The sequence below is a fragment of the Anser brachyrhynchus genome, assembly GCF_964034855.1.
Source record: "Anser brachyrhynchus genome assembly, chromosome: 28".
In the NCBI taxonomy this organism is placed as follows: Eukaryota; Metazoa; Chordata; class Aves; order Anseriformes; family Anatidae; genus Anser; species Anser brachyrhynchus.
This window is the reverse complement of record NC_137721.1, coordinates 3,623,861-3,640,193: the sequence shown is the minus strand read 5'-3', so window position 1 is coordinate 3,640,193 and position 16,333 is coordinate 3,623,861. Positions and strand designations below refer to the sequence as shown.

Below are 16,333 nucleotides of genomic sequence, written 5' to 3'. Positions count from 1 at the left end.
CATTCATTTCACCAAAGTTTGCTATTTATCAAATAATTTCAGAGGAATCCAGGCTGTATCTTTCTTCAGCATAATCAGATATTTGCCAACCATAGTTACAATTTTCTAAAATGTAATTAATCTAGTGCTGACTGTAATTAAGTACAAGAAATACTATGCAATTGTCTTATTTTTATTGGAGAGGGATGGATAGGTATGGCATTGATGTCTTCTGCTGTACATTTAATCTTTGAGATAGTAGATCCCATAAAGTTTTCAAATAGTGTGTGCATGTAATTATCTTGTAAGGGATGGCGGTCTTCCATTTTTAGGTCCAGGTTGGAGAGACTGGATCCCATACATTTCAAAGATGTGCTGGGAGCTATATGTAAAAAGAAAGTCCTTCAAAAACAACAACTAAAATATATTATTGACAGGTTCCTAATAGGATTTGTTGAGGTAATGGATATTGCGCTTTTTTTTTTTTACAGAGTTTCAAATTTGATTAGAACAGAACTGAAAAAAACTTTGCAAGCTTCATTTACTTCACGTTCTTCTCCCTCTCCCTCATCCCATACAAACAAGAGAATAGTTTGAATTACTTTAGTACAATTAGCAGTCTTCTCTGGGGAGAACTTGGTACTACATTGATTGAGAGTATCACGAGACAAGATTGAGACGTTTTAATATCAGTAGGGCTTGGTAGGTTGGTTGTGGGTTGTTGGTTTTTTTCAGGGGTGGTGGGAGAATTCTTATAACTAGGGAACAGATTAAATGGTTTGTATTGAGAACTGGTGGTGAGTTTGTTTTTCCTTAACATTAGAAAAGCCTTAACATGTCCACTGAAATATAATTGCTTTAAAATTCATAGATTCAGGTTATACAGTTACCTTACCAAAAGCAAGTATTAATAAGCTCCGCAAGACACTGTGTCACTCAGAGTCTTTGTGCTCTATTCCTAAAGAATTTCTCTTTCTATTGACTTGTAGGACCCTTCAAAGTCATACAAGAAAGCTGGAGATGTCGCAACAGTTGAATTACATGTGGAAGAAGGTATACAAGTAGAAACAAATCCTTTATCTAAGAAAGTTTCCCCATTGCACTCTGAAATGACAGATTATATAAAGTCATCTCCTCCAACTCTTATCAGTAGCCATAATTCTGACTTAAAGGATAGAACACAAATTAATGGAGCAACAACTGTAACAGAGAAATTGGCTCAGCTTATTGCAACTTGTCCTCCTTCGAAGTCTTCCAAAACAAAGCAGAAGAAGCCCGGAAGTGGAACTGCATCTGGTTTGGTTAAAGACTCTGGGAAGAAGCTACCAGGAACCATAACTGCTAGTGGGATAGTAAACAAAGATTTGATAAAGAAATTGCCAGGATCTGGCATTGCTGTTGGATTGGTTAGCAAGGACTCAGGGAAGAAGCCATTAGGGATTGGTAGTGCAGCCATATTGGTTAACAAAGACTCTGGGAAGAAGCCACAAGGGATTGGCCCGTTAATTGGATTGGTCAACAAGGACTCTGGAAAGAGGCCGGCAGGGATCAGCACTCCGACTGGGTCAGTTAACAAGGACTCTGGGAAGAAACAGCCAGTGACCAGCTCTGCAATTGGATTAATCAACAAGGATGTTGGGAGGAAATTTCCGGGTATCAGCACTCCAACTGGATTGACTAATAAGGAGTCTGTAAAGAAGGCAGTAGGGACTGGCACTCCAGCTGGCTTGATTAACAAGGATGCTGGGAAGAAGTTGCTGGGCATAAATAGTCCTACAGGATTGCTTAGCAAGGATTCTGGGAGAAAGATGCCAGGGAATGGCAGTACGACAGTTCTAACTAGCAAAGACTCTGGAAGAAAGACACCAGGGATTGGCAGCCCAGTGGGACCAGTTAACAAGGACTCTGGGAGGAAGATGTCAGGAATTAGCAGTCCGGTGGGATTGGTTAACAAGGACTCTGGAAAGAAGCCAACAGGAATCAGCACTCCAGTGGGTTTGGTTAACAAGGACTCTGGAACTCTGAAAGCAGACACTCTTACGCCTGCCTCAGAGCCCTTTAAGCTTCCTTGCAATTCAAACCTTGGTAGCCTCGAAAGCCATGATTCTGCAGATCTACTGAAAGAAAATACTACCAGCAAAACATTTGAGAAGCATATTATGAGGCAAAGTAAAGAAAGTATCTTGGAAAAATTTTCAATTCGGAAGGAAATTGCTGATGTGGGCAAAGAGATGTTTAATGAAGGAATCTGTGTTCCACAGGACAGTTACTCAACTAGTGAAAAAGGGATTTATGAAGCATCTAAGCATGAAAAACAGCCTCCAGTATATTGCACTTCACCAGACTTCCGGACAGGAGGTGCTTCAGATGTATCCACAGCAAAGTCCCCGTTTAGTGCAGTAGGAGAGGGAAACCTCCCATCACCTTCACCCACGGTGTCTGTTACAACCTTAAACAGGAACCTCTCAACAGCATCTTCCCAGTTAGCATCTAACACGTTGCATTTAAGTTCCACAGCTGATCTCTTAGAAGGCATTTCAGATCAGATTGGCAAAACTCAGTTTTCGCCTGACAGTACACTTCTGAATATAAACAGAACATTGAACCATACTCTGAGCACCGATTTTAAAGGTGCTGATAAAGATCTAAATGATTCGAAAGCTACTTATGTAGAAACTTCAAGAACTAGTCCCTCTCTAGGGAAAAAACCTATTTTGGCAGCTGAAACAAGCATTCATGCTACTGTCACCCCTTCAGTAGTTAGTTTTACAAGCTTGTTTAGTAGCAAGCAGTTCCTAAAGATTGGTGCAATAGCTGCACCAGATAAATCCTGCCAAGGAGCAAAAAATCTGAGCGCTAGTCAGCAATCAAAACCTTTGAAGAAGAGAAAAGGGAGGAAACCACGATGGACTAAAGTGGTGTCAAGAAACACGTGTCGACCTCCAAAGGGTCTGGAACTAGAAAGGTCAGAGCTTTTTAAAAACATTTCATACAGTGCACTATCAAGCAGTAATTTGGAGCAGGCCAAGTTCTTGAAAAACATAGGATCATCTACATTCGTGGAGCACGAATTTGTCAAACATCAGTTGCCAAAACTGAATGAGGCTAATGGACAGTCTCTTGCACTGTTAACTGAGACTGACAAGCAGACTCAAAAGTTCTACAGCACTCACAAACAACCCTCAAGTTTGTGTATGTCGGATGATTTCTTACCTGACATGTATAAACCCAAAAGAGGAAGACCCAAATCAAAGGAGATGCCAGAGCTGGAAGGTCCCCCCAAAAGAACTCTAAAGATCCCAGCATCAAAAGTCTTCTCAGTGCAGTCAAAAGAAGAGCAAGAACCTCCCATTTTGCAGCCTGAAGTAGAAATTCCTTCACTAAAACAGAGTTTATCGGGACAAGCTTTTCCTAAAAAGAGAGGGAGACCTAAAAGACAGATCAGGTCATCGATTAAAATGAAGCCACCTATTCTTTCTGTGGCACCTTTTGTTGGAACAGAGAATTCAAACAAGATAGAGTCTGAAAGTGATCAGCATCGAAGTGGGGATTTTTTTGAGAGAACGGACCAGCTCCGAGGGCCAGAAGAAGTCCAAAAACCTAATATTTGTAGCATGACTGATTTGGAAGTAGACTCAGACAGAAAAGTTGCCAAGAGAAATAATGGACAGTTAATGAAAACAATTATTCGAAAAATAAATAAAATGAAAACTTTGAAGCGAAAGAAACTTTTGAATCAGATTCTCTCTAGTACAGTGGAACCAAATAACAAAGGGAAAGTGCAATCTAAACTCCACAATACGGTGTCAACTCTTGCTGCCACTTTTGGTTCAAAATTAGGCCAGCAAATAAATGTCAGCAAGAAAGGAACAATTTATATAGGAAAAAGGAGAGGAAGGAAACCTAAAGCTGTCCTGAATGGTATTTTAACTAGCAATTCTGCCAGCTTGACGGTTCTTGAGAAGTCTGCCCAGCAAACTCCCGGGACATCATTTGGACAAGTACTTCCCCATTTGCTGCCTTCAGCAGCTAATAGTTCCGAGATTCTTCCATCTCCCGTTTGTTCTCAGTCTTCTGCCGTGAGTGGGGGACAGAGCCCCGTCAGCAGCGACGCCGGATTTATCGAGCCCAGCTCTGTGCCGTATTTACATATCCACTCCAGACAAGGAAGTGTTGTTCAGACACTTGCAATGAAGAAAGCTGCTAAGGGAAGGAGGAGATTATCTCCACCTACGCTGTTGCCAAACTCTCCTTCTCACTTGAGTGAGCTGACATCCCTGAAAGAAGCTACTCCTTCCCCAGTGAGCGAGTCTCACAGCGATGAGACGATACCCAGTGACAGCGGGATAGGAACAGATAATAACAGTACTTCGGATCGAGCGGAGAAGTTTTGTGGGCAAAAAAAGAAAAGGCATTCATTTGATCATGTTTCCCTTATTACGCCTGAAACTTCCACGGTTTTAAGCAATCTCAAAGAGAAGCATAAACACAAGTGCAAGCGCCGAAGTCACGATTACCTTAGCTACGACAAAATGAAGAGGCAGAAGCGAAAAAGGAAAAAGAAGTATCCTCAACTCCGAGGCAGGCAGGACCCAGATTTTCTAGCTGAATTAGAAGAATTAATAAGTCGGTTAAGTGAAATTAGAATAACCCACAGAAGTCACCATTTTATACCCCGAGACTTGCTGCCTACCATTTTTAGGATAAATTTCAATAGTTTCTATACTCACCCTACTTTTCCTTTAGATCCATTGCACTACATTAGAAAACCTGACTTAAAGAAAAAGAGAGGCAGGCCTCCAAAAATGCGGGAGGCTATGGCAGAAATGCCTTTTATGCATAGTCTCAGCTTTCCTCTCTCCAGTACCGGGTTCTATCCCTCTTACGGCATGCCTTATTCTCCGTCTCCCCTTGCAGCTGCTCCCATAGGTTTAGGTTATTATGGAAGGTACCCTCCAACCCTTTATCCTCCTCCACCTTCCCCGTCTTTCACTACCCCACTGCCACCACCTTCCTACATGCATACAGGCCATTTGCTTCTCAATCCCACCAAATATCACAAGAAGAAGCATAAACTTTTACGCCAGGAGGCTTTCCTCACAACGAGTAGGACTCCGCTCTTGTCAATGAGCACCTACCCCAGTGTGCCACCTGAAATGGCTTATGGCTGGATGCTTGAACATAAGCATAGACATCGCCACAAACACAGAGAACATCGTACTTCTGAACAGCCACAGGTTTCCATGGACACTATAACAGCTAATAGCTCTTCGAGAACTGTTCTGGAGTCCTTGAAGCGCTACCGATTTGGGAAGGAGGCTGTTGGTGAGAGGTACAAACACAAGGAGAAACACAGATGTCATATGTCTTGTCCACACCTGTCACCTTCAAAGGGTTTGCTAAGCAGAGATGAACAATGGGTCAGGAGAGAGCCTTCGGAGACGAATTCGTTAGCACTGGGATTGCAGACACCGTTACAGATAGACTGTTCGGAAAATTCCCCAGGTCTGTCCCTGGGGGGATTTACTCCCAGCTCGGAGCCAGCCAGCAATGATGAGCACACAAATCTTTTCACAAGTGCAATAGGCAGCTGCAGAGTCACGAACTCTACCAGCACCAATGGACGTAAAAAATTAACTGACAGCCCTGGACTCTTCAGTGCACAAGACACCTCGCTAAATCGACCTCTTAGAAAGGAACCATTGCCTTCTATTGAAAAGGCACTGCAGCCTCTGTCAGGTAAGGGAGCTCTAATTGTATCATTTCATACGAGCCTTGCTATTTTATGTTCTAGCAAATGTGCCCTAGAAAAGGCAAGCAAGTATAGCTTTGGCTGTGTGGCAGTTTTTCTGCGTTGAATTTCGGTATTACTAGTGCTTTTGCTCTTGAAAATTTCTACTATTAAAGTTCTGCGTATCTTTTGGTACAGACTTCTGGGACTGTGTAAGTACCTCTTCCCACCAGATCTGTCTTGCTTTGTTATAACAGTATATAAAGTTTTGCTAGGGATGCTTTCTCATGAAAAGTTTTTTGTTTGTTTGTTTGTTTTTCCCTTACAGTTTTAACTATCTAAAATTTCTCAAGGCTGTTGATACTGTAAAAGTCTTTTTTCTGCTTATTTTGAAGTTTGGTTCATTGGTTTTAGACTAGCTATTAGTACTACTATTGCGAAGGACTTCTCCATTAAAGAAAACGTTTCATATTTCTTTTATGACTCCATTTTAGGTATTTTGATAATTTTTACTGCAGTGTAGCTTTGAATCCCTGACTTGAGGCCTCTAGCAGTACCTCCAAACAGTTGCTAAATGATTCTGGGAATGCTTAAGACCAAACTTTGTAATGACTGCTTTATTAATAGCTGGGAAACTCATCTTATATAGCCTCAAACAGAAGTGAAACGGAACTAGCTGAGACTGTATACACAGAAAACTGCAATGACGGTATCAAAAGATTGCTGTTCAAGGGAAGGACCTGGTCTCTGAAGCTATGAACTTTGTCATTTACATGATAGTAAGAACAGAATATGTAATACAAAGTTTAGGACTGGAACAAACTATATTATACCTCGGTTTCCCTACTGGCTTCATGTTGTCATTTCATGCTGTACTTTATTATTACAGTTGTTGGTGGGAGTAATTTTCACATTTTACCCACTTTTGTCTTAATTGCCATGGAGGTTTTAGTGAGAGTACATAACAAACATAATATGCAGAAGACAAAAGTGTGGCTTGTGCTTTTACTTACTTGCTTCTGTTGCATAAAAGAAGCCTGATAGCTTCTCCTCCCTTGCTCTGATCTTTGTCTACGCTCTCCCTGGTAAATTTAAGTCATTTACCCAAAACCACTTGTGACTAATACTTCACAGACCGAGAGCTAAGGAAACAGCTAACTGTCAATAAGGAATACTAACTCCGCGCATTCCTTACTTTCATCTTCCTCCTTTTCTTGTAACGCTCCCATTCTGATGCCTCCTGCCACCTTCGTGCTCTCACTACAGTACCTTGCATGGATGGAGGTGTTATTTTGCCTTTGGCTTTGGCTTTTTTGGTTGGTTGGTTTGCTTCATTATTTTAAGGGCAGTTGGAAGTGGCAGGGTTCTTTTACAAGTTGTCCATTCACCCAAGAAGCATAACTTTTGATGATATATTTAAATAGTGTGTATCTAAACAGTTTTGGGGTGTTTTTTTTTTGAAAACATGCGTTTGTTTTATGGTCCAATATGAGGAAAGTAAAGTACATTGCATACAATGTAGTTAGAAAAACATAAAATTTTAGGTTTTTCATATCTCTACTTCGTATTATTAAAACTACTTGTGGGGAGGGTGTCAGGAGAAAGAGATAAAGCTGTAAGATTGCTTCTCTTGCTGCAATGGAAAGACAAATTCAAAGTGCTGGGTCACTGAAGGGTTAAATTTGTCTCGGAGGATTGAAGCATTAGTTGTGGTAGCTTGTGCAGTTCAGGGAATTTCCTGAGGAATTCCATTACAGTGAATGATCTGACTTGGGTTTTTATGAGGAACAGCCTAATTAAAGGAAAAAGCAGAGATGCTTTAAGCTGAAACCTGCTAGTGAAGGCTCTGAATCACTCTCCCTCTTGGAGTGTTTAATTGGTTCATCAGATGCAATGTATCACTTCCAGTGCATGTATTTCTCGCAATTGCAACCAGCTGTTTTATTGTGAGGCCAGCCTTCAGCTCAGTATTCATCTCATTCACAAGGAGCTCCTAGTGCCCCGCATCACGTATGTGCAGTACATCAGAGAACTTAAGACTGCATCTAGAAAAAAGCTGCGTGTTAAGGGCCTCTATTTTTGCTTAGATCGATGTCAAGTAGCATAGTTGTTTGGTTTTTTTCTCTCTGCTGCTGAATTGTGATTCTGAAGCTATTACCGTGAAAGACTTAGATATTTTTGTGTACTTCACAAAATAGCATAGATGGAGAGAAAAAATGAAGTGCAGCAAAGATTTTTTTTATTTATTAAGCCAGATGCAGCTAAGGTGCATGGTGGGGGGAATGCTGAATCAGAGCTATTAAAAAGAAAAGTCCAAGACCAGCATTGGGGCAATGCTTCCTAAAATTGACCTGTATGATCCATAGGGGACATTCATGATAGTTTATTTCAGAAATACCCACCTGAAAAATACCCTTCCTTTCCACAGATTTTTGAACCGACAGATGCTGTGATTGCAGCTGATGCTAGACGGTCTCTGATCGCTTGTATCAGAGTTGTAATCAAAATGTGAATGTTTTGGGGAAGGGATGCTAGCGAGTGTTGGTATCTCACAGGGGATGGAGTTTAGAGAGATGTTTACATGCTAGAGATGTGTTGTTTAAAACTGGCAGTTCACGCTCCGACACAAAGGCCCCTAGGCTGTAACTTTTTGTCTTTAAATGGTGAAATAGGCGGTAGCTCTGGTGTTGCTGCCCGTGGCAGCGTCCTCGCCTGCTGCCTTGGCTCTGGTGAGAGCAGCTGGGAGCACGTCCCAAAAAGGGTATGGAAGCACAGCGGGTGACGGGCTCAGTCTCGTGTCCACGAGGCAAAACTGCTTTGCGTTATACATGAGCAGCGTTAACAGCGCCTGCTCCGATCAGGGGTCCCACAAAAAAAGCACGGATTTATTCTTAAACCGTGAAGCGAGGATGTTGAGAAGCAAGTATCGCGGGCTCCTTCGTTGCTTCGTGTTCCCTTCCTGGCGTGCTTTTGTTAGCCAGCTGCCAAAGTCAAACGGGGGAGCGCGGCCTGGGGGCCGTGTGGAGGAGCAGGGCTGTGGTGGGCACCGTGACCCGCTCAGCCGGGGCTCGCAGCGGTGTGTAAGCGTGTGCAGCTCTGCACCACGAGTTGTTCGCGACGATCGCCTGTCGCAGGCCGGCCTCGGTGGGCTGCTCACAATTCCTGGAAGGAAAGGGCAAAATCAAAACAAGCCGTTCCGCGGGGAGCCATTCCAACGCGAGGGCAGGCCTGGGGCCCGCAGGCCGACGGGCAGTCCGCGCGGCCGAGGGAAGCCCGCTTCTCCAAGCAAGGCCTCTTGGCGTTTTAGCCACCCCCGGGCCGGTACCGGTACCGGATTTCCATCCGAGTACCGGGGCCGGGCCGCGGGCAGCGGCGCCCCCTGCCGCCGCTGGGCCGGGCTGGGCCGCGCCGCCTCGGGCCTGCACCGAGCTGCCCGGGGAGGGGACTCAGGGCGAGACCGAGCGGCCCCCCGGGGCCCTCTCACTTTTCTTCTGTCCTAGGACAGCCGTATAACCTCCTCCTGCTCAGAGCAAGCAGTCTTCTCCTTCCTTTTTTTTTTTCCCCCTCTTTTTCTGATCTTTTTTTTTTTCGCTTTTTCTTTTTTCTCTCTGTTTTGCCTCCTTCCCTCTCTGCTTCGTCTCTTTTCCCTCTTTTCTCCTTAACCCCCTTATTTTCCTGAGGTCCCAGGACATCTGTTTTAATCTGTGCAGCATGAAATCACTGTCTCTTACAGTTCTTTACTAGAAAAACTGATTCTGGAATAAGGAAACAATCATTCTTTCTAAGATTAAGCAACTGCATGTAGTCTCCCTGCAGAGTCCCAGTACACCTTCCTTTCTGCCTGCATGTTGTAGAAACAGACTGTAAAGAAGCCACCTCAGGAGCCCTCAGCACCATCTCTACGTCAGGATGCCATGCAGGAAAACCTGAAAATCTTCACAGGAAGATTTTTGGTTTGCAGCTCAGGACAGTGTCCAGCAGCCTTACAATCATGCCCTTGCTGAGAAGAATTCCTGAGAAATTAAATCTGATTCTTCTGCCTTGTCAAGAAGTTAGAATAATTGGAACAGTGGTATTGTTTACTTCCTCTTTCAGTGGAACATTTCTTAGTTGTTACACCACAAGCTAATAATACCCATCATAAAAGTTCCGGACTCCTCAGTACCAGAAATACATGGACATACTGCAGTGAGCCCAGTGAAAAGCCAAAAGCGGCGAGGGATTGGAAATTCCATCATAGAGAGGCTGAGAGAGCTGGGATTGTTCAGCCTGTAGCAGAAAATACTCAAGGGAGAGCCTATCCATGCTGCCCATACCTGATGGCAAGGGTTAAAGAAAATGGAGCCAAACTCGGTGCTGCCTAGTGACAGGACAAGGGGCAGTGGGCACAAACTCAAATATGGGAAATGATGTTCATACAGAAGAAAAAAATGTGCCTTTATAAGGGTGATTGAAGTCTGGCACAGGTTGCCTAGGAAGGTTATGGAGTCTCCATCCCTGGACGTGTTGGTTGTTTTTTCCTTTTTTTTGCTTTTTACATAAAAGCCAATACTCAGATACCAAGTGGTTCTTCCATATGGCTTGTTTATTGTCCTTTCTATGCCTTTCTCTGTAAGAAATTCTGTTGTGTTGGTTCAGTTCCATCCTTCTGCAGGTACGTGCATCATAGCAAGTGTTCTTAAAGCTAAAAAAGAGTAATATTAGTTTGAATATTTAGCATCTACAGTGTGTTTTATTGTCACTGCCAGATTGAAGTGAGGTGTTTTTTTTTGTGCTTTTGTCTTCCCCAATCTGCTTTTCAGGCACTCTGCCAACACAGGACAAACCTTCCCAGAGGCAGTCAGAGAGCACAAATTGCAGCCCTTCCAGAAAGAGATCAACATCTGAGAGCACATCTTCTACAGGCAAGTAATATTTGCTGATCTTGTTTTGGGGACCACGGCAATACTAAGACCTATACTGCTACAGGCAGCTAAGACAACATTGTTATGAGAATTTTACAGCAGCAGTATTTTCATGGAGATGCTGAGTTTTTCTGCTTAGAGTTTGGGATACCAGCAGTTCAGGTTGGACTGTAGAATAGGGGAGACTGAGCTGATACATATGGAAGCAGCAGCGTAGCTATGGTGGAATGGAGTTTGGCTCCTCACCATGTTAAATTAGTCTTCGTGAAGCTTGAGTCTTTAATTGCTATTAAGACCTGTGACACTACAGTTAATCAATAAATTAGATGAATAAATTCCTCTGTGGGGAAGAGCTTGACTTCTGGGCTGTTCCGAAGGCAGATAACTGGGGTAGATAATTATTAGGATCAACAAGGGATGTGCTGATGTGTTGTCTTTGTCGTATGCGAGAATCCTGCTAAGGTGATGGAGGATGACAAGCAGCTCGTCCATCCTAGTCAACCCCAATTGCATAGTTGTGAATGAGCCTAGGCAGGTCAAAAATCACAACAGGAAAGAGTCTGAAGTACCGAAAGGGCTGGGAACTCTTCATCAGTTCTATCAAACAAGAACTGATGCACAAATGTATTGTGAAGTTGAGCAAATGAATGTCGGCAAGATGTCAATGGAGTTGGCTTTGTCAGCCGTGGGGTGACATGCTACACAGGTTGCTGCTTGAAGTCCAAATCCCTTCACTTGACAAAGGAGGGAAAGCCTATATTTGTGTACCAGTTTGCTAATTTGGGGAAGTATGGCTTAAAAATAAGCTCAGCAAAGACAGGTGATAAAAACATATAGATAATATAAACACTGAGAACCTCAGCAGAGGCTTAAGATTTGAAGGGAGGTAAAGATAGCGTTGCGTAGAAAGAGGAACAAGGAGAGGGATGAGTCAGAAATCTAATAAACAGAAGCCAATATACTAATGCAAAAAAGGTTGGAAAATAAATAGGATTAGATAGAAATGTTTGAAGGCTAGTTAAAAGATTGAGTAACCGGCACAATGAACACCTAGTGGGGTAGTTCACTACAAAGGTATTCACACTAAATAATGTAACTTTTGTAGAAAGGCTAGGCAAGGAAGAAAGTGAAGGGTTTTTCACCTCCTCGTGTCCCAAATGGAAGGGAGGTTTTAGAGCCGCAGAAGATAACTCGAGTGATACTTAGTGGTAGGAAAGCTTGTGGGCACTATCGTAACAATCTACCACAGCCCATTGGGCCAAGAAGATGAAGCAAGAAAGGCATATTTGGCACAATCTGCAGCATCTTTCAAACAGCAGTAAGAAACTGGTGTGACGTTCATTAGAAAGGGAATTCGGCAAGATAAAAACTTATGAGCAAAGCATGGAGGACAGTCTTTTTCAACCATAAAACTGGAAAAGCAATGGGAAGAGAGACTCCTAGATTTGATTGTGATCATTAGGGGGGAACGGACTGAAAATGTCAATGTGAAATACAATATGAATGAAAGATGCACGAAAAAAATATCCTTAGGAAGCAGTTGGATAGCAAACAGTAAAATAAAAACTGGATTTCATGAAGGAAGATATCAGTGAGTTCAGATCTTGTAGGTATGATTTCTTAGGAGGCAAGTTTAATGGAAAAGAGTGCTAAAGGTAGGCTCACACTAAAAAGCGTCATTCGGGACATGAACTGGAGATGATGGATGAGAAGAAGCATGTGAAAAGACTAGCTTGGCAGAATCCACGACCTTTTAGTCATCTCAAACGCAAGCAGAAAAGCATGTAGAAAGTTAAAAGTTCCTGGTTTGAAATGTAGGACAGTTTACTAAAGCTAATTATAAAAGAACAGCACAAACGTGTGAGGACATTAATCCTCACAAAACAAATCCTCAAGAACTATAATGAGATAAAACTAACAAGGGACATGAAGGTGGAAGAATCCATCCTGTGAGTACGCGTTAACTAGAAGAAATGCAGGGAATAGAATTGTTCTTGATGCTTAGCAAAGGGGGAAGGCTTTCCTCAAGTGATGCTAAGAATCACAGTGTGTCTGAAGTACATGTAATGCGGTGCATTTTTTGCTCCAGTTCTCATTAGAAAGGGCATTAACAAGTAGGCATCGGGTTCCCTTCTAGTCTGGTTTCTTGTTATTCTTGTGCTAGATAAACTGCTACTTAAGCTGGCAGGTTTTAAGATGAAGAAGGCATTTCTGTGTTAGCTGCTGTTTTATAACAGCACACCTTTCTCTTGCTCGTGCACCGTACTGTTCTTAAAATTGCAAGTTGACAGTTAATGTTGTGGAGGAGCAATGCTTGTCCTCTCCTCGATTTTCAGTCTAATCCTGTCTTTGACATGGAGTCTGCTTTTTGCTGTAACTGTGTTGCTGCTTTCTGTCCACGGGTAACTTTCTTTTAAAGAAAAGGTCTTATGTTTCAGTGGGCTGGGTGACAGACAAACGCGCACGTTTGCGTGAGTGGAAAAGTTGTGGGTCATTGCACAGTAGCGTATGTAGTGTGTGTTTACAGATTATCCAGCAATTTGCAGTTTTGGAGCCATATTTCATGTAGTCCTTAAATGATAGATTGGGGAGCGCTGCAGCAAAGGTAAATTGTATCAACGTATAAATTACTTCAGTAATATCGCAGGAATTTGCTGGATTAATAGGACAGCCGTTAAGTCAGAGTGTGCCTAGTTGTCTGTTAACAGCATGAAGTGACTTGTAGTGTAGTCAGCAGTCGTTCTGCAAGGCACTTACGGGATTTGATCCCTTTTTTTGTAGGGAGGCAAGACTCGTGCAGTCACACTGGGAGTGAATGCGTACGTGTTGCTCTGTTGGATTTTCACAGCTACGGAACTGTTGAATCCTTTGACCAAATTGTCAGAGGGAAAGAGATCTGAAAATGTTCATTTCCTGTGTATTCCCGGGAAGCTGTCAGCCATGTAGTAAAAAGAGACCCTGTTTGCAGTCCCACTGCCACTGAGTGTAAGCTTACCTGCTGCTGGACACAAAAAATCCTTAACTCTGATGAATTTTGTATGGAATCCCAGTTGCAGAAAAAGCTTCTGTTAGAATTCAGACATTCTTAGACAGTGAAGTTGATTGCAAATTTGTAGTAAACATCCTTAGGATATGTACTTACAGAACTACGTATTACAATTTCTGTATGTAAAGAATGTGGCAAAACTGCTATTTCCTCCTCCCTTTAAACAAACATTGTCACAGATGCTTTCTTCAGCATATGCTAAAGAAAATACAGTGAAGAAGTGTTCTCTTTCTCTGACTTGTTAAATTTCTTTTACTTGCTCAATTAAAAGGAGCAACAGCAAACTAAGGCTGTGTATAGGCAGGTGTTAAAAGTTCAGGCATTTCTTGTGCAGGAGAGCACAGGAATAAAACTGAGTCATGGGTTTTTCAGCTTCAAAGACATTGAAGTGATGCTAGTAAAGACCAGACTTCGTTACCTTTTTATGCAGATCTGGCTGCATGTGGGATTTCAGTGCATTTGTCATAGAGAGAGCTGCTTTGCAGCCAAGCAAGCATGCATGACCAGTGCTTGCAGCTGTTTTGGGGTTTGTGGTTCAGTTGTCTGATCCTTTTGGATCAGTTTCCAAACAGAACCACTAGTTCAAGGACAGCCACTAGACCTGCTGTCCAAATGCGTTGTGTCATGCCGTTTGGTTATCACGGGCGGTGCAGCTGCTTACGGAGCTCACTGTGCTAAACAGATGGTGTTTCTGCAAGAAACTTTCAGCTCCCTCCCAATGTGTATTTAAAGACCATAAGAAAGCAGGGTAATTTGTCTTCATTATTTCATCTAAAATTGAAAGCTGAAAGTGTAAATCCTTCCCTTGCTTTCAGAATTATTCAGGCTGCTAGGTTTTTCAAGTGGTTGTAGTTGTGCTTACAGCAGTGCCCATACAAGCATGTTGCTCTGTTTCTTTTTTGAATCCTGCAGGAAGAAGGTTGTTCATAGGAGGATTTTTAGAAGTTGACCTGCTGATTCTTCTTCCTTTAAATCATTTCGACTCTGGGAACAGTGTTTTCATTTGCACTTGCAAATTTGTTACTTTGGAAAATTGATGAGGATCACATTTCCCCAAAGTAACAGACTTGGACTAGAAAATACTGTACATTGTGTTGTATCTTTGACAGCTAATGCTTGATGTCATTATTGCCAAAAGAGACAAACCCTTTGACAGAAATATTTTGTCATCTTCCCTTTAGCAGTTACATTAGTACATGCTTTTCAATCTCCAGCTTAAGTTCCAGTATATTTATATTTATTTGTGTTTCAGTGATTGGAGTACCTACGCGGGGGACAAGGCTGGCAACTGCTGTTGATGATTCAGTGGACAGCTTACTGCAGCGCATGGCACAACATGAAGGCCAGGCTACTTTGGACAAAACCATAGAAGCAGTCATTGCAAATGTATCTGTTCCACCATCAGCCAGTCCTGCTCGAAACCACAACAGGGAGAGGAGCCTAGGAAAACAGGACAGCCTTGTAGCTCCAGCAATTCCAAGCAGCTCCTGCAGTGATAGTATCTCTCTTCTGTCAGACAGATTACCAAACAGCTATTCCCCACATCATCTGAAGAGAAGTGTGGTTGAAGCCATGCAGCGACAAGCTAGGAAAATGTGCAATTATAACAAGATCTTGGCAACAAAAAAAAATCTTGACCACGTCAATAAAATCCTGAAAGCCAAAAAGCTGCAAAGGCAGTCACGGACAGGGAATAATTTTGTGAAGCGCAGGCCAGGTAGGCCCCGGAAATACCCAATGCAGGCTGTTGTCTCAATGCAAGCTTTCCAGGCAGCTCGACTGGTCAGTCAGGAGTTAGACAAAAGGGAAGAAAGCAGCAGTCCTTTACACCTTGGACCTGATACCATCACAGACGTAATTGAAGCTGTAGTGCAAAGTGTGAACTTGAATACAGATCACCGAAAAGGCTGGAAGAGAAAGAGGTGGCTTGCAGAGGAACAGGCCAGGAAGCGACAAAAGTCTCTACCAGAAGAAGAACAGGAGAGCACTAAGAGGTAATTCTCTTACAATTATGTACCTCCATTATATGTTGGCACTTATAACATTTCAGACCATCAAAGGATCCTACTCATACGACCTCTGCTCGTTACATTTGGTTTCACAAAGGAGTTTGTCAGTGTTAAGAAAGCTTAGGGTCTTTCTAAGCTACCAAACGTCACACCCCAAAATGGACTGGAATTGCAGGTAATCTAAAACTTGTTTTTGTGCTTGTGTCTCAAGTGAAACATGTCTTCTGATTATCTCAATGAAGAATACATTTAATGTGTTGGTAACAAGTTTACTAATGAGGCACTTTAGCAAAAATCATCATGTGCTGAATAATGAACTATAGGAGCTACATGCTCCATGGGAACCTGAAGTGTGTGACTTTTATGCATGATAAGCAAATATTTACAAGCGACACAATGTCAGGTGAGATCAACTGATATACAGCAAATAAAGAGTAAAACCAAAGCTGCAAATGGGAGTTACGGTATGCACCTGTCTTAGGAGTGCAATCACTGGCTGGTAAAGGAACCCACTAGAAGTCTCTGATTTAATCTTCACGAGCTTATCCCCAAAGTCATCGGTATAAACAGATCAAGCTCTTTCAGAAGCCTTCCTTCCTGTGTTTTCAGAACAATTTGGAACAATAATCATCCATTTGTGTTTCAGAAATTAATACTAAAATAT

General features: G+C 42.5%; 1 protein-coding gene across 3 annotated transcripts in view; it reads left to right on the top strand.

The window, feature by feature from the left end:
* The window catches only part of ASH1L (ASH1 like histone lysine methyltransferase), a 58,715-nt gene that overhangs the window by 14,795 nt on the left and 27,587 nt on the right, over positions 1-16,333 (top strand). For 2 of the 3 annotated variants that reach the window (XM_080570382.1, XM_080570381.1), the window contains exons 3-5: positions 969-5,718; positions 10,513-10,614; positions 14,913-15,654. In XM_080570382.1, the coding sequence (XP_080426508.1) occupies positions 969-5,718; positions 10,513-10,614; positions 14,913-15,654 (5,594 nt within the window). The remainder of the gene's footprint in view (positions 1-968; positions 5,719-10,512; positions 10,615-14,912; positions 15,655-16,333) is intronic. The other variant, XM_080570383.1, reaches the window with a different exon arrangement.